The sequence below is a fragment of the Lipophrys pholis genome (assembly GCF_963383615.2).
Source record: "Lipophrys pholis genome assembly, chromosome: 1".
In the NCBI taxonomy this organism is placed as follows: Eukaryota; Metazoa; Chordata; class Actinopteri; order Blenniiformes; family Blenniidae; genus Lipophrys; species Lipophrys pholis.
In genome coordinates, this window is record NC_137635.1 from 51,070,940 (window position 1) to 51,096,286 (window position 25,347).

Here is a 25,347-nt window from a genome sequence, read left to right on the forward strand (position 1 = left end):
CATGATGATGGTTTTCTTGGGTATCCTGGTCTCCTGCTCTGTGACTGTGGAGGAAAACAAGACGGAATGAGACGACGAGAGTCGACGCGAAGACGTTGTCCACAGAGAAGCGGAGTCTGGAGTCCGTACCTTCGATGGTGATGGCCTGCTCGCCGGAGCGAGCAACGGGAGGGGGCGGGACCAAATCTGCAGCACACTTGGAGCTGCCCAGACGATTGGACAGCTGGAAACGTCACAGGAATAGAATCAGAGTGCTGAATGTGACCGACTGGTGCTAATTCATCACAGCTCTGATGAAATGACCTGCTGGCTTCAGTGATGAGATCTGAGAGGAAACGTTGATAGTCCTAAAACACTGACAGAAAATTTGGTGATGCCGGGGGAAACTCTGGTACGAAGCATCTTTTCTTTAATGTTTTTATACATGAGCCCTAAAAAATAAATTAAATTAAATGAAAAAAAAATATATATATATATATATATATATATATATATATATATATATATATATATATATATTATTATTATTTTTTTTTTTATATATATATTTTTTTTTATATATATATATATATATATATATATATGTTTTAAGATGCTTGTCTTGTTTTTGTGTGATATTGTTAATTATTCTATTATTATTTATTTTTCATTTTATTTTATCAATTTATTTTATTATTGTTACTATTAATTTTTTGTGATCGTGTTTTGTTTTGTCTGTTTTTTCAAACTCTAAATGTTCATCTAACTGAACCGTCCTCACCCTTTGTTCTCATGGATTGTCAAGTATGGTTTATTTAAAGTTGTATTTTTAAAATTGAATACAGAATTCTATTTCCAGAATCATCAGGACATTGAATCTATATATCTTTGTATTTAAAAAAAAAAAAAAAAGAAAAAGCACAAATTTGACTGAAAATAGTTCAAATACAACGTGTGATTTGTGGTAGAAATGTGATTGTGCTTCTGACTTTTAATGCATGTCTGTGTTTGTGGCTGATGGTTTTTTCAAAGTGTTCACAGACAATGGAAGTCGGAAGTGTTTGCAGACAATAGTCATGAGAAGTGCTCACCTAAAGTGGTTTTCAAGAAACGTCGCAGAAAAGATTTATCAGACTAATTTCAGACCGTTTGCAAATAATGTTTGAAAGTGTCCGCAGACAATGGTTTCCAGTAAGGTTCAAAGATGATGGTTTTCGGAACTTATTGTACAAAATGGATTTCAAAAGTGTTTGCAGGTAATAGTTTTCATAGGTGTTCACAGACGATGGTGGACTGAAGAGTTTTTCCAGTGTTCTCAGTCGATGCTTTTGGAAAGTATTCATAGTGTTCAAAAGTGTACACACACGGCAGTCTGTGAATGTATTTGCAAAGTTGGTTTTCAGAATTGTTCATGTAACGTTACTTTTATGTATTTCTCAGAAGTACAATGTACGACGTAATCTCTGAAGTCTAACTCGGATTTTTGAATGAAGCCATGAAATGTGTTCGCGGACGATAGATTTCGGAGCATGGGTGTTTTCATCCCGTTTTACAAACCTTTCCAAAATGCATTTATACATCACGGGGAAATGATTGGAGTAAACACATACTTCACACTCGTAGTGCCCGAGGTCTCTCTCTGTCAGGTTCTTTATGACCAGAACCAGAACGCCGCTGCGAGGCTCGCTGTAGGTCTGATACTTCTCCTGGTCCGTCAGCAGCCGGCCTTCCTTAAACCACCTGTGGCAGATCAGGGATCAGTTTTCAAAGCACCGATGAACCATGAGGTCAGCTCAGCAGGTACAGGTGACGGTGCGAGGTCGGTACCGTATCTTCGGGCTGGGAGCACTTTGGATCACGCAGGTGAACTGAGCGTCTTCGCCAGCGACAAACACAGCGTTCCTCATTTTATTCACAAAGCGGGGAGGGACTGCAAGAAACAGCAAAACAGTCATTGGCGGGATGGAGCCTCGAGGTCTAAACGAAGCTGACGGAGCAGCGCAGCAGCCGAGGAGATGAAGGTGAAGAAGAAACAAGAGGAAAGTTCTGGGTTCCGCTCTGATGATCCAAAATTAACCAAACTTTATCTTCGTTGGCTCGATTAAAAGGACTTCCAGAGAGACTCATTCAGGAAAATTAGTACTTCAGAGTTACTTAATTGCAAACTATAAGAAATACAAGGTAACTAATTACTTGGTAAAGTTCTTTGTCACGTGGAGTCATTTTGTCCTGCATGTTTCGTCATTGTACTGTGATTGATTAGTTATTATGAGCTTCTACTAAATGTCACCCAGTTACTCCCCGAGCTACTGCAAATAGAAAGGAAGAAGTTACTTGAAAAGGTAATTCTGACGTTACTTAGTAAATAATTATAAGAATAGAGTCGCTTTATTATAGAAATAGTAACTTTCCCTCTAGTGTTCTCTTACTAAAATAAAGTTCAAGTAATTTAACAATTACTAGCATATTGTGAGCAAAAGTAATGCCATTAAAGTAATACATTAAATCAAAACACGCTATTCGAAGTTTAAGTGGGCGTCCGTTTCCATGACAACGGCACTCGGAGCAATAGGAACAATGTTTACCTCCAGAGTGTCGTTGTTGTCGTGTCAAACAAAAATGCAAAAACGATGCGTTTTCACTTCAAACGTTGTCCACTCGGTGGTAAATGCAGAAGTATTGAAGAATTGAATAGCTGGGAGATTTCTGTGTCTCACCCTGCACGGTGATTTTTCCGAGCGTGCTGGCGTTCCCAGCCGAGCTGGTCGCGAAGCACATGTACTGCCCAGAGTCGTCCGCCGTCATGTTATCCAGGATGAGCGTGCACGAGCCGTCGGGGTCCTCGATGATGATGTGATGGGGGTCCGCCTCCACGGCGCGTCCGTCTGCATCCAACACGCCAGCCGGTCAACGGATGGGGAAATAAAACGAGCGGCAGGAATATCAGACGGGAGCCTCACCTTTGTACCAGGTGACTGACGGTTTGGGGACTCCGGTGACTTTGCAGGCCAGTTTCACCGTCTGACCCAGCTCCGCCGTGCAGTTCGCCAGAATCTCATCAAAATCTGGAGGACCTGAGAACACAGTTCAGCCATGAAGGATACAGGATCTGCAGCACCGCATTATGTGTTAATGATGCAATATATAATAATGTAATACATTTTCAACTCATTATGTAATAATGCAGCATTTTGTAATAAAATTCTTGAATTCTCTTCCAGCCACACTGGCAGGTGATCTAAAGGGTTAAACCTGATTTGGAGCCCTGCATTGTACCACTGCTCTGTAAGCAGGACATTAGCAAAAGCAAAGAGTGACATAGAATTCTAGTCCAACTGAACCTTAATTTTTTTCCTCATTATTAAACATAGAACCATGTCTCGGAATAAAGAGTAACAATTATTACATAATGCACCAAATTATTACATTTTCTTTAGAAAGAAAAGTGGAACACCCACATTTTGTAATAACTGTAGCAATATGTAACCGGTTATTACAAAATATGGTTATATGGTAAGTTTATTAAAAAACAAGTTCAAGAATGTTATTACAAAATGCGGCATTATTACATAATGAGTTGAACATTTATTACATATTGCACCATTATTACATAATGCGGAGCTACAGGATCGGTGTGGGGGTGTAAAACAGGGACAGAGGAGAAGAAGATGTGTGTTTATTAGCACTCACTCCAGGCCGGTAAGCTGTATCTCTGCTGCAGCTCCCTGAAGTCCCTCAGCCACGAGTTCTTGATGGTCACAGTTCGGGCCTGTAAGGTGTATTTTCGCACCGAGTCCTCGCGCTCGTGCCAGATTTCGAAGGCCCGGTCGTCTCCCTCCACTGTTTCGTTCACGTCGATGTTATTCAGCTGCAGCAGGAGAGAGACCGAACACAACATCTCCTGAAAGCTGGTAGTTGTAGAACTGAGTGTCATCTACATAGAGGGACATGTAATATTATATATACTTGCTTTTTTTTAATGCTGCCTGAGGAATCACCAATATTTTGTTCTGTTTCTTGCATAGAGAGAGAGATTTCTCTGGAATTCATGAATCTATTTGTAATTTTAATGACATTCCAGTTGAATTGTGTCACACTTGTGTGAAGTCTTTAACAAAGAGGTGAATCCCACCTTAACTCTACTAGAGTTAGCCTTTCACTGAGGATTATTTTTTTTTTTATACCTAATCGTGTTTCTGACCAGTTAACCCATGAGCTCAATAATTGTGACTCGATACATCATCCATTTAAGTCTATTTCTACAATATTCCAAATAAATTCAAGTGGATGAGCGACGTTCTCGTATGTTCCTGACCTTCATCATGTTCTTGAAGACGTATGACTGAGTTTCAGTGTTGCTGTCTCTCTTGGGTTTGCAGATGATGCAGTAGTTCTTGAAGAGGAAGCAGTGGCGGTGGTGCCCCCTGGAGGACGACCTGATTCCCGGCGCGCCCTCCCACACTTGGAACGGTCCCTGAAGCATAAACCATCGGCGGTCAGGACTCGGATCATCGCCGAGGCGTATCGAGGGCAGAAACGCTACCCCACCTGTCTGATGGGCTCCCCGAGAACCTCCAGGGTTGCGGGGTAGTTCTCGATCAAGGAGACGTGGTGGGTGTTCTCGGAGCGCTGGGGGAGCGCCGACACCATGGCGAAGGCCTCCTCCAGCAGGCAGCAGTTCTGACCGTTTCGGGCCTTGTTTCGGATGAGCTCCTGCAGGAACGAGAGCAAAGACTTGACGGGTGAGAATCATCTGCGTTAAACATCTCAGTATTCTGTGTGCATGCTCACCTTGAGGGTGGCCTTGTACTTCTGAATCCTGTCCAGAGGTTGTTGGAGGTAGGCGTTGATGCTTCGCACGGGAGGGTCTGCTGGGTCGGCGTTCGCCTGCTGCTTCGCGGAGAACTCCTGTGGAGAGCGAAGTTTTCTTTACACAGATATTCTACATTTATGCAAAGAAGCAATAACAAAACAGCTCAAAGCAACTAGTTACTTGGAGAAGTGCCTCATGTCATCATAATAATGTTGTTGTTGCTACCTTGAAGAAGCGGTGGACGTTCTTGTCTCCGACCGCAGACTCAGCCTCACTCTGGCCCACCAGGTACTGTAGGTACTTCTCGAAGCCCTCTTTGTTCTTCAGGAAGCACATGGCCACGTCGTCGTCTGTGTCGCATTCGTTCAGCTTGGGTAGGAACGCCCTGCGGACAGAAACGGGCGGTGAAGAACAGACACACACCTCCTCACAAGGTGCAAACAGAGCGATGAGTGGAGGAGTTTACCTGTTGTGGAACGTCTTGATTTCGTCGATGTTCCTGAAGATGGCGTCCTTCTGCGCGCTCACGTCGGGCGGAGCGTCGGGGCCGTCGGCGTGCTTCAGGTGATGAGCCGTGAAGAAATCCACCTCCCGGATGAACTCCGACTCCCCGTTTATCAGATCCTGGATGAGTTGGCTGCGGCCATCAGACATTAGTTAGCACCCTGCACTCATCTCCAAAAACTTGTGTCAGTTGAATTTTGACTTTTTTTTTTCTGATCGGTGACCGGAGGAGAGAGCTTTTCTTTATGAAGATGATTCTGCTCCTCTAACCTCTAGGTCTGGGATGTCTAACATATGGACCCGGGGCCAAAACCGGCCCATGAAAGAATCAAATCCGGTTCATGGGACAACCATTCAAAATGTAAAAAATTCCAAAGAAAACATTAAGCTGAATAAAACATACTTGTTTCTCATACATTTAGTTTGGTTGACTCCGTCTCGGTTAGAGTATCCAACACAACCCAACAATCAGACTTAGCATTAGCAGTAGCATTAACAAACAAGTTTCATGTTTCCGCACATTTGCACCAAAAGTCATTTCATTTGTTGCATTTTCAGATACAACAAAATCTATTAAAGGAGGAAATACAAGCTTAAGATTGTAGATTTTTGGGGAAAGTTTACGATGTTTTTCACCAGAAAAGGCTCATCTAAACTTGTCACAATATTGAAATGACACTTCTTGTTCTGGTTTTTGTGAAAAACAAGACAAAACATTGTCTTAAAGATAGAAGTGTTTGTGCAACTTTTCTTCCAAAAAGTCCCTGCAACTCTCACAAAATGCAAGTTTATTTTGATTCCGCATAAATATTGTCCCTAATTTGGAATTTTTCCCTCACATCTTCCGGTCTTTAACTGGTCACCAGTTGTCTCAGCCCAGTGAGATATGAGCTTTACTCACAATAGTTTCCTCTTGTACTCTCCCTCCGACACCTCCTCCTCCACACTGGCCTCCGGCAGCTCTCCTGTATCGGCCGAAAGCTAAAAAAACCCACACAAAAACACAATTTTAAATCAGAATCAAGAAGAATAAATAACCATGCAGTGGAAAATCAGCTGTACTGATCCATACCTTGAGTTTTTTGTCCAGGTACGCCGGAGACACGTAGCCCTGGCGGGACGGCGTGGTCTTAGTAGGCTTGGTCCGAACTAACCACTTGAGTGGATGAGCCGAGTCCAGAACCTCCACGTACTGCCCCTCCTTCAGGGCGATGGAGTCTTTGCTTGCCATGGTGGGGCTGTAGTCTGCCGAGGCCACGTAGATGTCAAACATCTGGAATAAAGCAACATGTTGAAACACGTTAGGGTCCGCTTTGTTGGTTGTTTCCAATGATGAAGAGACAAAAGCCTCTAAATCAGGGGTGTCGAACGGATTTTCGTTCAGGACCCACATACAGTCCAATTTCATCTTGAGTGGTCCAGACAGGTATATTAACCTTTAAATTTGAATTTAAACTTTTTTCTTCTAGTGGTTCAAAGTCTATGTGATGAAAATCAAACCAAACAATTACTACAGAAATTTACCACAATCTCAACATGAAACCAATTTTAATGAAATCTTTTTGCAAAATACAGTGAGAGTGAGAGAGAGAGAGAGAGAGAGAGAGAGAATCACCAAGGGTTTTATGTCTGTCGATAAAGTATTTTATTGGTTATTTGCTGATTGTGATTCTGAGGAGGAAGATTTCTCAGCCACGGGGTGCAGAAGGCGGGATTACATGATGCACCTGAACGCATCACTCACGGCCAACAGCTCAGCTGCTGGAGTTCTGGACCACGGGCAGCAGCACAAGACGAGGTCACAAAGAGCAGAAATATCACTTTTAGGCCAAGTTTTGGAGAAGCAGAGGCTCAAAACAAAAGTAGAATCTGGCGGCATGAAACCTGTTAACCCGTAAAATTCAATAAATTAGCCGCGTCATGTTATAATCCTCAGTGTTCAAAGCGTGTGAAAAACGTTGTGGCTTATAGTCTGGAAATTACGGTAATTTGTTTCAAAGATTTGGACGATTGGAGCCCCTTGAGGGCCGGGTTTTGCTCATGGGCCTTATGTTTGACATCCCTGCTTTAAAGGTAGAGATACATATATAATATGAGAAGGAGAACACTGTTGGAAGGGGTTTTTTTTAGGGGGGGGATTCAGATTCATTTAAACAAACATACGATCGCAGACAGTTGTTTCTATCGTTCCTCACCTCCCCTCGGGCGTCGCCTTCATCAGACTCGGAGGACGAGTCAGCGATGAGCGACGGAGGACGAGAGCGCCCGTGGTGAGGCGACGGGGAAGGCGTCTTGGTCTCGTCGTCGCTGTCGGCGCCCGGCACTCGTAACGAAGCTGCGGCGGCGAGGAGGGAACAGGTAGTCAGAGGGAAACGCTTCATCGCGCACAGATATCACCAATTAGTATCACCGAAGTCACATTAGAAAACTATGACGTTATCAGATACATGAAAAAATATTTCTCTATCGACTGTATGAAGCAGTTATTAGTGCTCAAGGCAGAACAGGCGAGTTTTTTTTTCACATTTTCAGGCAATAATGAATCATCTATTTACCCACTAAGACATCCATTATTTGCTTCCGTCACTGACTCAGATACAGTTTGATAGTTTGTTCAGACGCCTGATGCTGAGTTTGATCACTGTTAGTGTTGTGATGACACGCAGCTTCTTTAAACATCTGAGCTCTCACATACATGTCGGCTGTTCAACATGTATTGTCCGTCAATTCAAACGGATCTGGACTGTAGTGAGGGTGAGTAAAGACGTTCGACGGAGCAGAGAAGGAAAATCTAAGGATTATCGGGAGGGAATTCATGTCAATTTTTCTTGTGTGTGAAAGGGGGGGGTATGTTAAATAAGCTTTCTGTCGAGAAATCTCAGTGGGGGGAAATGAAGGGTGATGCTGATGCGCTTGGATACATACTGGTCGTTTTGGGCCAAGATTTCATCCACTGGAGCACTTCGTGATTCTGTAAACTGTCTGAATAACAAATTAATGACCGGGTGAGCAATAAATTACTGTGACTGGTGAGCTGATGAGTGTAGAAGTGGTTAAGAAATGATGTTCATATGAAGCAAAGGAAGAGGAGATCCTAAAGGTGACCACAGCATGCAGGAAGAGAGGGAAAGGGAAGGACGCTCGCGTCACAGGTTTGGTTTCAAATGTGAATCCGTCAGATTGATTCAGGAATTGAAAGATATGAACCAATAAGCTTTGGAAATGTCCAGCAGCCACAATGTCTGCTGAGCTGCACTTGGTTGTAATTTGCAGTCAGAAGGTTGTAGAATGTAGACGTTCGCAGCTTTTTAAGAGCTATGAGGAGGAGAACTAAGTAACTAAGCTGAAATCTGTTTCTTTAAACACTTAAACATGTTTGAATGGAACTCAAAGTCACATAAAGCTCTGAAATCAAGTCCATATAAACTTAATGGATAAATGAGAAAAACAGTTTTTGCACGTTACGCCCAAACAGTAACCACATTCTTCTTTTCAGGTATAAAAATGATCCAAGTCGATCACGTCTTAAAATCCCTGATTCACTGAATTCCACCAAACCTGATGAAAGTATAACACAACATCTCGCAGATTTTCATTCCAGTCCCAGAAGACACCAGGTGATTTTCTTCTTCTTTTTTTTTAAAAAATATCTTACTTTAATTCGGGAAATTTAAATGTCTGGATATAGACTGACATGAGCATGTATTCTTCAGACGTTCACATAAACTAAGTGTGTTTAACTCGTTGAGCAGCTTTGATACACAAACACACACACTACTGTTGTGTATTCAAAGTGTGGGTCCCTGTTAGGTGAGTATCTACTGTGTTTTTTTTATCACTGTGCTTTGTGACACTTACTAAGAGTAAGTAAGATGTGTTTGTGTCCAAATTTTAATGTTTGAGGATTTCATTTTGACACATTTAGGTTATTTTTTCCTGGTCACGACTCGACAGAGTCAATAAAGTTACAACAAAGCAGCCCTGCAGCATGATGGCGCATGATGGCGCATGGTGGATATCAGCATGATATCCACCGTGCTTCACATATCAAATCGAAGGTCATGTCCTTCAGAGTTTGACTCTGCTCTGACTTGTTGACCTTCAACATTAATAAAATTGTGTATTTTTTAAAACATTAAAGGTTTATTGACTGTATAAAAGCAGTTTAAAGTGATTGATGTTGACAAGGAAGAAGCAAAAAAAATGAATGAATGAACAATAGAGAAGAATAGAGAGAATAATAGAAGGTGGGTAATTTTAATAAAAGTTAACTAAAAGAAAACATCTATTAAGAGCACAAATAGTGCTGCAATGCTAGTACACATATCAAACTGCGATCGGGAGGCAATCGGAGGAGGTGCTCTCTCTTCTTCTGAAACCACCTGCTGTTACGTGAGTCTGGAATAAAAACCTAAAAGGTTTTAATGACTCTGATGTGAAAACAAAACATGTCTTTAATTTTGGTTAATTAAAGCTGAAATGATGCTTTAAAAAAAAAAAAAATCACATCTGGAAATTAGTTGAACATGCAGACACGAGAACATCTTCAGACACGCTTCATCTACTGCTGAAAATTTGATTTTTAAATATTACTATATTAACTGAGCTTAAATTTATTAACACATTTAGTTGCTTGAAACCACTGAGAAACAAAATCTGTTATTACCTTCGAAACAGACATAAATGAAAAACAAGAGGTCACAATAACAGTGTGTGTGTGTGTGTGTGTGTGTGTGTGTGTGTGTGTGTGTGTGTGTGTGTGTGTGTGTGTGTGTGTGTCACATGACAATTTTTACCTAAAACAAAACCTCTAATTTAAGTGAATAACATGAAAATGATAAAAATGTGATAATAATTCACTGAAATATGCTTTATTCTCAACTTTTCAATTTACAGTATATATACAGAAATACGATAGAATACTTTTTTAATGGTAAGTGGTTCTTGAAAAAAATCACCTAATATTTTTCAAAATTCCCAAAAAGCAATTATATATAATTTTAGCATACATTAAAAAGGTTTACTTTACAATATTTTATAGTTCTGATTCCCTTAAATGTTGATTTTGATCTCAACTGACATTTTGACTTAATTCACCAACATTTTCACTTCAAACGTTTTCATTACTCTATTTTCAAAAAAAAGTTCTGACTTTTTGCACACGTTTATTTCATTGGTGGAATATTTGAAAATGTTTCATATTAGAAAGGTTCTTAATCGATGCAATGTGACCTGGGTGACAGTGCTCAGACTGCCACCCCCGCGACCCGGAAACAGATAAGCGGGAGAAGATGAATGAATGAATGAATGAATGAATAAATTAATAAATGAAAATCTATGTTAAGTTCAAATAACAAAATAGCAAATGTTGGGATTTATATTACCGTTTCATTTAAAAAAAAAGCAGGTTAATCTGCGATCTGGGGCTTTCTGCCATCTGATTCTTTATCAAAAACTCAGTAAAGTGAAGAAACTAAAGATTCTCACTGAGTTTTGATATGATAGGAAACAAATACAGTCTGACCTGACCCCGGTTCAGTAAGCGTAATCTACCACGTGTGCTTAAAACAATAAAAGCTGGATATTTAAGAGTTGGGCACTTACCGTGAGTGATCTTTGCAGAAACCATCTCAGTGATCTGAGAGGTGAGCTTCATGAGGAACTCCTCAGTACCTACTTCGCCGAGGTAAGGCATCTTACTCTCTGAAGAGGAGAGAACCACGCCCACAATGACGCATCAACTCTGAAAAACACGTGACGAAACAGGAAATGCCGCTTCGCTCGTACCTTTTCCTCGGCCCACCTCGTCCTCTGGAGGACTAACGGTGATCCCAAGAACCCTGCGGACCGTTCACAGTCATATTTCAATGTTTGTGTCTTTAAATGTTCAGAAAAATTGTCATTTGAACACGACGGGATGAACTCACTCTGAGAGTACAGGCTCCTTCTTTGGTTGTGGAGCTGCTAAAAAATAAGAAGAAAATACAAAGTGTTGACGAATGCAACAATTTAACTTTTAATGCAACTAAACACCAACTGCAATATAATTTCTAGAAAATAGAGAAGATCTGGGAGCCTGTCCAGTGACTGTTTTTATTTAAGGTTTGATACTGAATGTGTGTGTCCACCAGTGTTTGACTTCACTGTGCTGCTTTGATGAATCTTGGATCAGGATGAGGTTCCACAGGTTATATCAGAGCCAATGTGAGGGGCTGCTTGGGGGGAAGAGAATTGTAAAATGCAACAAAAATTTAATAAATCTAAGATTTGGGAAAAAGATATTTTTGGGTTTCAGTCTTTTTTTTTCTCCACCTGCTCTTGCCTGATGTGGTGACAGATGGCACATGTCAGTTAGCTGAAAATCTCTGCCGATTAAATCAAAATGAGGTTTAATCCTGATTTAAGCATTCTTTGAATTAACTCCACAAAGATCCACCGGAAAATTGTCAGCAGTGACCTTTTTTGATATTTACTGTACATCAATCTTGTCCATGGAACCTATTGCTTCTTTACACTGGATGGTGACTCATGATCCTAAACTTTATTATGTGGAAGTGAAACAAATATTGCATAAAAGATAAGATAAAACTTTTCTATCATATCCCTCAAAACTGCTATATTATTTTTTTGTTTGTTTGAAGTGGTGATAACAGTGGCTGCAGCCAGCACAGAGGATTATCCATGTTTGCAGATGACATAGTGGTCTATAGTGAAATAGGGGAGGAAGTGAAACAGAATCAGGAGAGTAGCGGAACAAAAGTGAGTAGAAGTGTGTAAAAAAGGGAAAGACAAAGGAACGGAGGGGAAGAAAGGAGGGAAGGCAACAAAGAAAAGAGTGATTTGTATTTGAGACGAGGGGGATTGAAAGTGGATGACCCACTGTGGCGTATCCTAACAGGAAAAACTCCAAAGATGGGGGTTAGTGTCTCTTACTGCTGTCCACCTCCAGGTGAGCGGTGGAGATGGACTGCCCCGCCCTGTTGGTGGCGATGCAGGTGTAGGCGCCGCTGTACTCCGGGCCCACGTCCATCAAGATGAGGCTGTGCTGCCGCCCCGAGCTCGCCATCTTGTAACCCTTGGTGTCGGGTTTGATCCACAGGACGTCGTCCAGCGACTCCTCCTTCAGCCAGTTGACGGTGGGGGTGGGCGAGCCTGAGAGGAGAGAACGGCACCGATGCTCAGGATGATCATGACCAAATCTGGAGCTTTTACTGGAATACATAAATCTGCCATAGCCAAATGTCACTCAGACATTTGAAGGAGCTTCAAAGTTGCTCAATCGTCAAAAAATCTCTTTGTGGCATACAGTCACACTGCGTTTAAAATACAGATACATGTTTAGATATACTGCCCGCGATATTAATTAATGCATGACGGAGAGCCTGATGTGAAAAAAAAAGAAGATGAAAGTACCTTCGACTCGAACCGACAGAGTGATGCTGGCTCCCTGTTTCACCTTCCTGTTGCTGAACCTTTCGAGGAATCGAGGCGGCACCAGAGGCTCCTTAGAGTCTGTGGAGGAAACAATAGAAACCCCGAGCGTAAAAGTCAAGTGTATCAGTATCTCTGAGCAGCTCCGTTTTTTTCTGTTTGTGTACACGTCTTAGGTATAAATCTTCCAAAATACCTCGCTTATCTTGTGGCATCCTCTCTCCAGGATCTGCAAAAACACATTTTGAAACAAACGTGAACGTGAACGTATCTTGTACCGGACAATCTTAAAACGGGAGAATTTTAAAGCTAATCGTTCTCGGACGTACTCAGAACGATCAGTCGAGCGGAGGAGTACGCTGAGCCGGCTGCGTTGCTGATGTAAGCCGAGTACTCGCCCATGTCGTCTCTCTTCACCTCCAGGATGTCCACGCCGTGAACGTCCCTCTCGGCTGACAGCACAACCCGCTTGGTGGTTCTCAGAGGGTGGCTGTCTTTAAACCAGTACACTCTGGGTGCGGGGAAACCTGAAAGTCGAATATTTCAAACACTTGTTTGTTAAACAGCCCCGTTACGATATTTCTTCATCTCTGGTGCCTCATACACAGGCTATGGGGACACAATATTGTTAGAAAACCAATGGAAAGTGAAGTTTGCATATTATGAGACCTTTAATAATGTGCATATAGATGTATTATTATCGTGTCTCTCCACTTGAACAGGTGTGGATATTGCTAAAGTGGATTTACTGCTTTGTCACATGTTATTCCCAAAACAGATTTTAATTGGATTAAAAGCTCACCTTTCACTCGGAGCTGCATCTTGGCGATGGGCGAACCCGGACTGACGTGGACGTCGTGGAGCTCCTCCACCACCTGAGGCAGCTGGTCGTCTTCGGCCACAGACTCAAAGGTCTCCGTTTCTCTGCTTTGTGAGGGAAGAGCAGATCAGATCAGCTCCACTGTTCAGTAACTACAACCACAAAGCATATATATATTTCTTGACGTCATCATGTAGCGTTAGCAGTGGCTTTACCTGGAGGCGTATCCCTTAGCGCTGACGTAGGACGACGTCTCGGTGGCATCGGCCGCTGTGTCGTAATCTGAGCTGCACGACACTGAAAGGGAACAGCAAGACGGTTTTAACGACTTCTGGACTCACTGATTTCTGAATAAAATGGGTTTTTTTTCTTCTTTTTTTAAACAAACTTACTGTCCACCCTGAGCTCGGCCTTGGTGGCCGCGATGCCACTGCTGTTCTCAGCCGTGCAGCGGTACACGCCCATGTCGGTGGGCAGCACGGTGGTGATGATGAGCTGGTGGCAGCCCTCCTGGTCCTCGTTGATCATGTAGTGGTCGTTCTCCTCCAGCAGCTTGCCGTCCTTGTACCAGCGGACGGTAGGGGGAGGCTTACCGATGACCACGCAGTCGAAGCTGACCGGGTAGCCGTCGGGGACGTCCTGACTCTGCAGCTCCGTGAGGAAGACCGGGGCAGCTGGGCAACAAGGGCAAAACAGAGCGTGAGACCATGTGAACACATCAACTCTAAAACGGGAGAAGGTTAACATGTTGAGGCCAAAGAATGGAAGCTTCAGTTTTACAGATTACACCGAGGGAGTCTGATGAGAGTCGGGAGGGCTTCACTTCTGGGGCCTCGCACGCAGTATATGGGGACAGTACTGTTAGTATTACTGTTAGAAAACCATTAAAAAGTGAATTTTGCATTTCACCTTTAATAATGTGTACATAGCTTTAATATTATAATGTCACTTCACTTGAACAGGTATGGGAGGGCTTCTGCCTTTCCTTAATTTAACTCTGCTACACTCTTTCTGCACTACTTTGTAAATCCTTCCGTTTGCTCCTCCCACACCTGGTTGTACATATTTTAATCTTTTAATATTTATATTTTACCTCTGATATATTATATTTTCTACCATCTACCACTGAGGTTACTGGCACAACATTTCACTTCTGCAAACATTGTGTTTTAACATTGCTACAGAGTGACAATAAAGGACTATTATATTCTATTATATTCTATTCTATTCTATTCTATTCTATTCTATTCTATTCTATTCTATTTTTAGTAGTAAAGGTCAATTACTGATAACTCTAATGACATGAGTAACTTAGTTACTGAAGCTTTAGTTGTTGTTTTACATCGTAACATCGTTTTTAATTAACAAAAAGCACTAATCATGTAAAACTATGACGTCTCACATCAAGTTTAAACTGAAAAAACCTCAGCCAGAAGAATTTATAAGCTATTTTTATACAAAACAACTTCAACACCAACCAAAGAAAATATAAATGTTTCTAGGTTGCAACACCACACGGCTGCACGTTGCGTGTGTTTCTAACCTGGAGCTCCGGTCATGATCGCGGGAGGCGGTCTGTCTTGTGTCGGCGTCTGCGTGCCGTCCTGCGAGAGTCCCATCTTCTTGATTCTCAGCTCCACTTTGAGCGGGCCGGACGGCAGGATGGTGGTCTCCACGGGGACCCCGTGGACGGTGAACATCTCCTGGAACCTCTGCGAGGCCACCTCCGCCTCGGTGTGCGAGTCGAAGCGAATGTAGATGTAGAATTCGTCCTCCCGGTAGGAGTGAGGGTCGGGGGGTCGCAGGTCTCCCTCGTCGGCGCTGACGAACGGCTCCTCCTCCACGTCGGGCGGTAGGCGAGTGCGCAGCAGGCGGCGGAGGCGGCGGCTGGCCTGTCGCAGGTTCTCGTCCATCTCGCTGCCGGAGGAGCTCTCGGGCTCGCTGTCGGCGCTGTAGCCCACGGTGAGGGGGCGCTTCCCCGAGGACTCCCTCACCGTCCCCACCGTCACCTTCCCGCTGTGAGACGTCACCCCGAACTTGTTGGTGACCTCGCAGGTGTACACCCCCGTGTCTTTGGTGGTGATGGCGGTGATGACCAGCGAGCAGGTCCCGTCGTTGTAGATGTCGATGTGATGGTGCTTTCCGTCCGTCAGCGGCTCGCCGTCCTTCATCCAGCGGACCTTGTCTGGTTTCCCCTCAGCGACACACTCCAGGTGAATGGTGCCGCTGGGCTCTTTGGTCTGGTCTTTGAAGACGCCCTTGAAAACAGGCCTCATGTCCTTGCGGGCCTTGTAGCCCTTGAAGGCGGCCTGAATCTTGATGGCGGCGTCTCGCAGCTCTGGTTCGTCCTCTTTACTGATCTCCAAGAGGCTGCTCTCCTCTGGACTGGCTGGTTTCTCCTCAGGTTTCTGAGGGGCTTTCACCTCCGCTGGCTGCACTGTTCGCTTCTCTGCATTCTCGAAATGAGCGAAGAACCTCTCTGTGGTCATCGTCTGGTTCTCGTTGGTTGCCGTCACCGCCGTTGTGCTGGTCTTTTTAAGGTAGGACACCACTGACGACCCTCCAGAGACCGTCTCCTCATGTGAGCTAACGCTCACTGTGGACTCTCGTGTCTTGGACACGACGACCGATTCCTTCTCCGCCGGTTTGACCGGCTCCTTCTTCTTCTTGCTGTCGTCCTCGGGCTGCTCGGTGATGGAGTCCAGGGTGGGCTCTCGGCTCATGCGCCGTTTCTTTGCCGATTCCTCCCACAGCTCATGGAGGTCGCCCTCCTCAGCGGCTTCGGGAGGCAGACTGGGCTGTCCGAGAGACTCCGACTCCACCGGCTTCACATCTGCACACAAACACCACAAAACCTCAGCTTTCACAAGTAGAAAGTTTTGTTGGTAAGGAGCAACAAGGAACTTCAACTTGTCTCACTTAATGTAAATTGAGTTTCCAGTACTATCAAAAGATCTGGGAATGATAGAAGTACGACGAGACTTCCATCCACTTGACAGAAAATAAACGCTCTATTCTGGTCGCTATAATTCACAAGACGCAAGAATTAACTACATTCAAGTCTTTTGATCTAATTTTATCTCAATAAACAGACTAAAGCTAACTGCCATTTTCACGAGAACATGACAGTACTGGTTGTAGGATAACATTATAAATACACTGTGTAAAGGAGAATTTTATGTGAATTCATGTTTTGAAAGTCAACATATCTGGTTGAAACTTCTGTTATTCAGAATTAACAACGCACACAAACACAAACATTGACTTAAATGTGTCATGGGCAAAGCAAACATGAGGGTGTTCAGGAACTCACTTAAATCATTTACGAGAACAGTTTCAGTGCTGGATGGCCATCGCATAAGAAATGAGAACCCCTGACCAACGTAAGATAAAAAAATAAAAAAAAAGAAGTTCTTACCTGGTTCGCTTGGTGGCGGTTTTGGAGCTTCTATGTTAAAATAAAACAAGACAAAGGAATATTAGTGAACCTGAAAAATCAAATAATACTAAACGTTAGCACTTTATTATTAGTTACTTCTATACTTCTTTGAAAAGCAAGGTGACTAACTGGGTTCAAATCATAAAAGTAACTAGTTATTGGTAAAGTTCCTTAGAAGTTCCTTTGAATAGATACAGGCCGAGTTAGAGTTGGATCAATTATACTCTCATCTGCATGTAAAGAGGAGTTTAGTGAAAAAAAAAAAGAGGAAATGCATAAATGTCTTATTTTCAATTAACTAATCTTCAATACAACTTATTTCTCTTATGTCTTGCTTTTATTTCTTATTTTATTATGTGTTTTTAAGTTATTGTATTCATTTATATATATATATATATATATATATATATATATATATATATATATATATATATATATACACTTCTTGTTATTTCTTTGATTAACTTTTTTTTTAGCTTTTATCATTTCTTTTTCCTTTCTTTTTTTGTCATATCTGCAAATATTCTATAGTTGATTAAGGCAATGTCTTGTTTTAATTGTCTTCATGCATATGAAAGAAAAACAAAATATACTTTAACAGTTTATTTTTAAAATAGGAAAAAAGAATACTGAAAGCAATCGCCTATAGAAATACAGATTATTTTGTCTTCATTAGCTGAATGATTAAGTGAATTTTAAGATTTTACGCGCTCACCCAGCTGGATGGTCTGAGGCAGCTCCACGGGCTCTCCGGTCCCGGCTCGGTTGATGGCTGCCACACGGAACCTGTAGCTGCTTCCCGCGCTGAGATTTTCCACCACGAACTCGGTGTTACACACCGCGTCCATGTGACACGGCAGCCAGAGGGCGCTGTCCACCAGACGGGTCTCCACCCTGTAGCCCAGGATGGGACTCCCTCCATCGTGGAGCGGGGTGAACCAGGAGAGGGTGACGGACTGCTGAGTCTTACCCAGAACCTCGGGGTCCTCCGGGGGGTCCGGCACCGCTGTCAGAACAAAAATCGAGTTAAAAGCTCATTTAAAACAAAAAGATGGAGGTTTTCGTCACTGTTCTAGAAGGATGAGCTCTAAATGCCCCCCTAGAAAAACCCCAGGAGATTTCTATGATAATATTTTTTAACAGTTCAGTGAGTAAAACCAACGAGCTGGAAACAGCAGGTTTTTTATATATATATTTGTCCTCCTGTGCTTGATTAATTTCTGCCAGAAAGCCTTAATTCACACATCTGAAACACAATATGAGGCTAAAAAACAAACAAACCATAAAACAGCCTGTTAGAAATCGCAAATTCCTAAAAAAGAAACTACATCAGTATAATAGACGTAAAGAGGAGCAGTTTTAGCTGAGCAGTGGCAGCTGGTTTAGCAGAGCATCCACAACTTAAGCCAAGTAACAGCAGCAAAAAAATTTATTAAATTAACGATTAATCCGTTCAAAACAAAAGATTCTGACAATGAAAAGTAAAAACTTTTCAAAAAAACATCTAAGGATGCCAGAATGGTCCTACAATATATTCTACACCACATTTTCTGCATCCCGCTGTTTGTCCAAAACTCACTGATGATTGTGAGTTTGGCCAGTGAGAGGGCGTCTCTGGCTGCAAACGTGATCTCCTGCTGGGGCATCAGCGGCGCCTGTCTGAGGACGAGCCGGTACGCCGGTCCGTCGGCCCTCATGGCCCAGAGGTCGCTGGACTTCAGCTCCACGCCGTTGGTGTACCAGGCTACCTCGGCTGCAGGCACGGGCTCCGTCAGCTCCACGCAGAACTCCACCTTCTCTCCCACCGCGGCCACTTTGTCCTCCAGGGGTTTCACCACCTCCAGCTGCCAGCCTGAACGGACAACCACAGAGACACCGCTGCCATCAGAAAGGAACTTCACTGTCATCTAAGAATTTGATTGTGGTTCTCGTGTTTAATTTTGGTCATTTTCTGTCATATCTATGTTCTGCATCTGGAGATCTCGTACACATGAGTTCTATCAAAGGTCGTTTTGAGCCACACACCCAGCACCAGGGTCACTTCACAAGACCAAACCAATCACTCTCTTCTTTTTCACGTTGGTGCTTTACCTTTAATTGAGAGCTGGGCGGTGGTGGAGGCAGCCCCAGCCTTGAACGTCACCGCACCGTTGTCTTTAACGTGCAGCTCTTTGAGCAGCAGCAGGTGGCGCCGCCCGCTCTCGAAGGTCACAATCTCAGCAGTACGAGACTCTTTGATCGGTTTCCCATTAAGCAGCCAGCCACAGTCTTTGCTTTCAGGCCGAGACAGAGCGCACTCAAACAGCGCCTCGCCGCCATCGAAGGTCTCCGCGTTCTCCAGGCCCTGAACGATGTGGATGGGTTTGGCTGCGGAAAGCAAATAAAGGAACAAATAAAAGATGGTCAGGGGGTTTTTAACGAGTCCGATCCTGAAGTTTCTCGAAGTGAAACATCAGCCGATGTGTCCACAGAGGTGTTTGGGGGTGAGGGTGAGCAGAATAGAGTCTCTAAAGCTCGCTGCTCTTTCCTCGCGGAGGGGAGCTCACCTTCCACGTGAAGTGAAGCGACCACGCAGGTCCCCTCGGCCTCACAGGAGTACGAGCCCCTGTCCTCGGCCGACACGCGGCTAATGTACAAGCGAGCCACAGTCCAGTCCTGCTCCACTACCACCCTTCGGCCGTCAGGCTGCACGGGCCGCCCGTCTTTCTTCCACTGAGCCTTAACCGGCCGAGAGTACTGGCAGATGAACTCGGCCGGCTGGTTCACAAGCACCCAGAGGTCCTCCATCTCGTTCACCACTTCGACCGTGGGATCTGAGGTTCGGAGTGTGTCAAAGGGTCAAAGGGTCAGGCCGCGACCACGAGGCATCACGGTACGAACAGGACATGCCGAGTGACACGTGGGCTTTATAACCCCGGGAAGTGGTTAGACTGCATGTGAGTGATGCGACTGTGAGTCTATCCAGTTCTCCTCTAAAGTTTTATAAAAACTGAATGCAAGAATGTGCAAATCATTTAAAGCTAAAAAAAAGTCTGACTGCAGTTCTGTGAAAGACATATTGCTTTGTATCTGCTCTATTTTTCGTGTTGTCTTCTGCCCTTGTTCAGTGTGTTCACAGGCAATGGTTTCTGAGTCCATGTAGTGGTTTTATGAACAAATCAATGGTTGTTGTGGTTGTTGCAGTACGGCCTAAGAGCCTGTATTTTCCCAAATACAACAAACCGAGTTTGAACATGTATTTTTTTGCTTTGTGTTTTTGTATGATATTCTGTTAAATATTGCCTTATAAAACTTTTGCACATCGCCGCATCCTGTTTTCATTCCCATTTGTCACTCCTCGTCATTTTTGCTCTGACTTGTGTCTGAATCTTTTCACGGTGTGTGAAATGTGAAGTTCATACGCTGTGGGGCCGCACATGAATGTGAGTGGATCGATGAGGGGTCATAAAGCCCAAAGGTCAAAGTTCACAATCAGGGGCCGAGATAAACGGGGCAGATGGAGGGTTGCACGTGGCCAATGTTAGAGTTTTTAGTGCTTGAAGGTTAGGGGCGGGCTTTATTGGGATGGGACAGTGGAGGTGAATGAGTATCTGACAGCAGCCAGACACACACACACAAAAAAAAAACGCAGCCAGCCTGCATGGATGGGTGGAGCAGCACTTTCCTTTTCTATACAACTCCAGTCGATTTTTTCCTCTCTCATGCAAACACAGGACACCAACTTCCTTTGTAACCCTCGCTTAAAACACTTGAATATCTTAACTTAAAGCCTTGTGGTAATATAGTAGCCTCGCTTTATATCTTTCGCTCACAATGAGATGAAACGGCGCCACCTCGTACACTGAACAGTCACATTCTATGGTGTTGATCCAAACAACTACTTTTGCAACTCAAGTTGGCCACGCAGTACTTCGAAATACCTCTAGGGGTAATATGAGCATCCCAATGTCAGCAATACTGCTGTATGGGGTATAATTTTAGTGTCTCGAGTTGAGCTGGTCTAGGTTTGTTTTACTAAGAATGTGAACATGTACATAATGAGAACCACTGAAAAAAGACCGTTTTTCCTTTTAAATGTCAGTGATGTGAAACATGAGAAACATAATCGTGATTATCATTTCAATTGTTTCAGCAACTCAAAATGGAAAAAGCAAGTTCCTCTCATCCAGAGAGGAAAGAAAAGAAGAGCAGCTTGTTTCTGCGTCTCTGAACTCGCTGAGCTCGCCGGCTCCGCTCAAACTGAGCCGGTGCTGCATCCACTTCTGATTATCTCAAAGCAATTCAGCAGGAAAACTCCACAGATATTATTGTGATTAATGAAATGTGAAAAACTGCTGCTCATGCACCAGAAACTACTGAAAAAAAATCTGCTCTGAATCTTTTAATGAACCCTGCAGAAAACAATCACAGTTCATGACAAATCCTTTGTCCTGCTCTCAGCCCACCATCCGTTTATCCGATTTGTAATGTTTAGATATATTTCCAGAAGGTAGATTACACAGATTTTGCCGACAATGACAAAAAAAAATAGGGTCAAAAACAGATCTTGGCAGACGTGTTTATGTCATTCGAAAAGTAGACGTCAGGTTCTGCAGGGTTTAAAAAGACTAACTGAGTTTCCTGAACTCAGTTTCCAGCAGTGTAATCAAAAAGCCATGAGGGAAGTTGGGTAAGAATCATACTTGATACCCTTTTCGATACCTCTGGAAAAAATAATGCGAAAAATTATAGATCAACAAATGACTCAATGAAACACAAGCCTCTGAAGTCCAACCTGGTAGCTTTTGGTTCAAAGGCTACCAGGTTGGACTACTAAAACCATAACGGCACTTCTTACACAAGCTGATGAGATTAAATACATTCCTAAAGAATAAGACTATTGCTTCTGAGATGTCATTATTTCTGCAGCTTTTAACAATAAATTCCACCTCATAAACATGGTTTTGACCACTGAATGAGCAACGTTGTCATCTGAAATTCTGTTCTGGTTCTTGGTGTTATGTTATGTCCCCTAAAAACGAATTAGATTTTAACATATTTCTGGCTTGATGATTCTGATTTGTTTTTTTGTCTTGTTCTAGCACATTGGGATCTTGCCATCAAAGTGCACTACTTGTTGGTGTATTAGTGTGTCCAAGCCTAATTTTATTCGCTCATAATATAAATCTGCCTAGTGCAGCATTGTAGTCATTAGCACTCTTGTCCTACTCTGAGACATTTCTACATGGGGCTTGCATGTTCTCACCAAGTGTGCATGGGTTTTTCTCGGGGTAGTCTGGTTTCCTCCTGCAGTCCAGACAAATGTGTATTAAAACTGTTGTTTTTGCCATTTTGTTTTGTCCTGTCAAACAAATCTTTAGTCCACGTCTCTTGTCAGTCCAACACATTACTTTACTAGTTCACTTTTTAAATGCCTTTTCTGGTTCTTGACTTGTATTTTCTCTTTGGATTGTCCCGGTGTCACTGTCTCAATATATCGTCAAGTACTTTGAATTGTATCAACGTCAATAGAATTTGCTTTATAAACAGAGTTTGATTGGTGATTTGTCCAGTTCCTTCGCCCATAGTCAACTGGGATTGGCTTCAAGCTCGTTGTGAATTTATCTTGGATGTAACAGGATAGAACAAAGGCATCTCCCCAGTTGGAAACCCGAGTAGATCACTGTGAATTTGAAACGTATGGTATCAAAAGGGTATCGAAGTATCAACCCTTGTGGCCGCCCTTGTCTCCAGCCGTCCGTACGATCTGGTACCTTTGACTAAGAGCTTGGCCGTAGACGTGAGGCTGCCAGCTCTGAAGGTGACCGTGCCGGAGTCGTCCGTGGCCAGGTTCTTTAAGGTGAGCGTGTGGACGTTGCCCTGGCTCAGATCTATCTCACTTGTGGGGCTGTACTCCAGCAGGGTGCCGTCCAGCCACCACTCCACCCTACCGGGAGCCCGGCCTGACAGCTGGCAGGAGAACGCCGCCCACTCGCCCACAAACACGTCGGTGGTCTTAAGACCAGCGATAACGAAGACTTCTTTCACTGTTGAGTCAGAGACACACACACACACACCCACACACCCACACACCCACACACTGACCATCTGATGTGTTTTACCATCAGCCCCATGCTGACTCGACTGGCACGACAACAGGACGTGACATCTGACACACCGCAGCAGAAGAGCTACCTTGCACGGCCAGAGAAGCTGTAGTGAGCGCGTCTCCAGCATCACAGGTGTAGTAGCCGCTGTCTTCGGGATCCAGGTTGCATATCCGGAGCTCTCGAACACTCCCGTCTTGCTTGATCTCGTACTTGTTTCCGGGATGGAGGATCACGCCTCCTTTCCTCCACTCTACACGGACGCCCGGCCTTGACACCTCGCAGCGCAGGGTGGCATTGTCACCCTCCTCAGCTTCCAGGTTCTTGAGCTCTTTGTGGAAGAAGGCTGGGGCACCTGGTGAGAGTTTAAAACAGGTTCACGTCAGATGTCAGGACTTGCAGCAGGTGGATGAGACCGTGCGAGTAACATCTTTGAGGTCAGTGGCAGGAGGGGGTTTAGAAATATTTCAACTCTTCTTTTGAGTCCAATTGGGTCCACACTTGTGGCGTTGGTCTTTACCTTCCACAGTCAACGTGACGTCACACTGAGCATCTCCAGTGTCACAGGTGTACGTCCCAGAGTCTTCAGGCACGAGGTTGTGGATCCGGAGCTGGTGGAAAGCCTGGTTCTGTCTCAGGTCGTACTTCAGTCCCGCTCGTAGAGCCTCATTGTTCCTCTTCCAGGTGACCGTGGCGTTGGGGTTGGAGATTGTGCAGGCCAGAGTCACAGTTTCACCCTCTAATGCCTTTGTGTCGTGTGGTTTCTCTATTATTAGCACTGGAAATATGGGAAACGCAGCATTTATATGCAGGTTTTTTTTCTGTATCCCTACGGAGACTAATTAGCTACATATTTGTACTCAGGCACTCATTCTGCAGCCATTCGCAAAAGGAAGTACACTTTATAGTATGTAGAATATAAGTAATGCCCGTTTTGCACACTGCGCAAAGTGGCCGAATGCAGGAAGAGAGGCACCATCTGGTGGTACAAACGGGTATTACATGACTGACTGGGTTATAGCTAGCTGTTAGATTGTACACTTTGGTAGATTTCAATGCCATTTTGAAATGATGGTGTTTTGACCAAAAAAAAATACTACATAATATACAATTAATAAAAATAAAAAAAATAATTGTTTTTTTTGACATATTGAATATTAGAGCCCTCTTTGAAACAGTGCTGATCAATGCAGGTAATGTCCTAAAATACAATTAAAGACTTCAAATGATGTATTTAACAAAAAAATTCAACAGGGGTGATTTATTTGTTTATGTGAATTACTTTGATCATGCTGATTTATTCGGTGTACGTTCAAAAATCTTCTGTACTTTTTGATAATTTCTAATTAAGTTTTCATCATTCTGCTTTAATTCTATCAGCCTTTAGTCATTTAATGCATCTTTTTGTGGCTGTTTGTGTGAAAGCAATTTCCGTGCCATTTTGCTTCCCTAAGCAAAGTTGCCTCAACATCACAATTTTACATCGCTACTAAATTTAGAGAGCTTTGTGTTGATTGTTTTGTGTCTCATTGAATAATTTTGAAATGTTTGTGGTCCTTTTGCGGGGTTTTTTAAACTTTACTTCATCTGTAGCACTTTTTACTAGCCCATTCTGGTTGCAACGTATTTTTCAGTGGTCGTTTGCATTTAATTGAACTTATTGTTGATTTTTAGGTCGTATGACATCTCTCTGTTGCAGTTCTGTCCCTTGATAAACAATTTGTGCTGTACTCACATTGTTCAATGAAAGCTGAAGTTCCATCAGTCTGTTGGAGGAAGATGCTCTAAAATCTGGATGTTAGCGTTTCTTGAAAGAAACCGATTTATTAACTAATAACAAGCAGAAACAAAGCAGTTGAGACAATTATCAACATGCAGACAGCAGCAGATGGCTATTAGAAATGGAAGCTATCCGATATCTAAATACGCTAATGCTCATCATAGCCGCTATGAATGCACGCTAATGCTACTTACAGTTGAGGTGATCCTTCTTCAGCAAATAGGAGTTTAGTGAACTAGTCACTATTGTGGCAAAAACTGCAAGCTACAACTAGCAGTCACCACAGGACAGGGGGACGCTGCAGTTTTCCAAAAGTTTGAAGATCACAGCAGCTTCAGTAATTGCACTGATAATAGTACTCAGTTACGAGCGTATCAATGGAATAATTGGAGTTACAGTAACATGCTCCTTTACAACATATTATTTGCTGTCTCCATCCTTAATTAGACACTGTTTCAGAGAGGATCAGTTGTTTGGTGTTCCTAACATCCCACA

The 25,347-nt window shown here is 43.3% G+C and overlaps 1 protein-coding gene across 1 annotated transcript in view; it reads right to left on the reverse strand.

Annotated features, from left to right (window-relative positions):
- The window catches only part of obscnb (obscurin, cytoskeletal calmodulin and titin-interacting RhoGEF b), a gene marked incomplete at its 5' end in the record, with an annotated part of 80,331 nt that overhangs the window by 3,509 nt on the left and 51,475 nt on the right, over positions 1–25,347 (reverse strand). Inside the window, 34 exons of the mRNA XM_080471872.1 lie at positions 2–44; positions 130–223; positions 1,590–1,719; positions 1,807–1,909; positions 2,697–2,864; positions 2,940–3,053; positions 3,670–3,847; positions 4,295–4,453; positions 4,528–4,692; positions 4,771–4,887; positions 5,018–5,177; positions 5,259–5,429; positions 6,198–6,277; positions 6,369–6,569; positions 7,492–7,631; positions 10,901–10,999; positions 11,084–11,136; positions 11,224–11,257; positions 12,230–12,448; positions 12,710–12,808; positions 12,924–12,956; positions 13,057–13,254; positions 13,530–13,654; positions 13,763–13,844; positions 13,940–14,221; positions 15,091–16,380; positions 16,966–16,995; positions 17,702–17,992; positions 18,566–18,838; positions 19,078–19,353; positions 19,533–19,799; positions 22,740–23,012; positions 23,161–23,427; positions 23,593–23,850. Of these exons, the coding sequence (XP_080327998.1) occupies positions 2–44; positions 130–223; positions 1,590–1,719; positions 1,807–1,909; positions 2,697–2,864; positions 2,940–3,053; positions 3,670–3,847; positions 4,295–4,453; positions 4,528–4,692; positions 4,771–4,887; positions 5,018–5,177; positions 5,259–5,429; positions 6,198–6,277; positions 6,369–6,569; positions 7,492–7,631; positions 10,901–10,999; positions 11,084–11,136; positions 11,224–11,257; positions 12,230–12,448; positions 12,710–12,808; positions 12,924–12,956; positions 13,057–13,254; positions 13,530–13,654; positions 13,763–13,844; positions 13,940–14,221; positions 15,091–16,380; positions 16,966–16,995; positions 17,702–17,992; positions 18,566–18,838; positions 19,078–19,353; positions 19,533–19,799; positions 22,740–23,012; positions 23,161–23,427; positions 23,593–23,850 (6,472 nt within the window). The remainder of the gene's footprint in view (position 1; positions 45–129; positions 224–1,589; positions 1,720–1,806; positions 1,910–2,696; positions 2,865–2,939; positions 3,054–3,669; positions 3,848–4,294; positions 4,454–4,527; positions 4,693–4,770; positions 4,888–5,017; positions 5,178–5,258; positions 5,430–6,197; positions 6,278–6,368; positions 6,570–7,491; positions 7,632–10,900; positions 11,000–11,083; positions 11,137–11,223; positions 11,258–12,229; positions 12,449–12,709; positions 12,809–12,923; positions 12,957–13,056; positions 13,255–13,529; positions 13,655–13,762; positions 13,845–13,939; positions 14,222–15,090; positions 16,381–16,965; positions 16,996–17,701; positions 17,993–18,565; positions 18,839–19,077; positions 19,354–19,532; positions 19,800–22,739; positions 23,013–23,160; positions 23,428–23,592; positions 23,851–25,347) is intronic.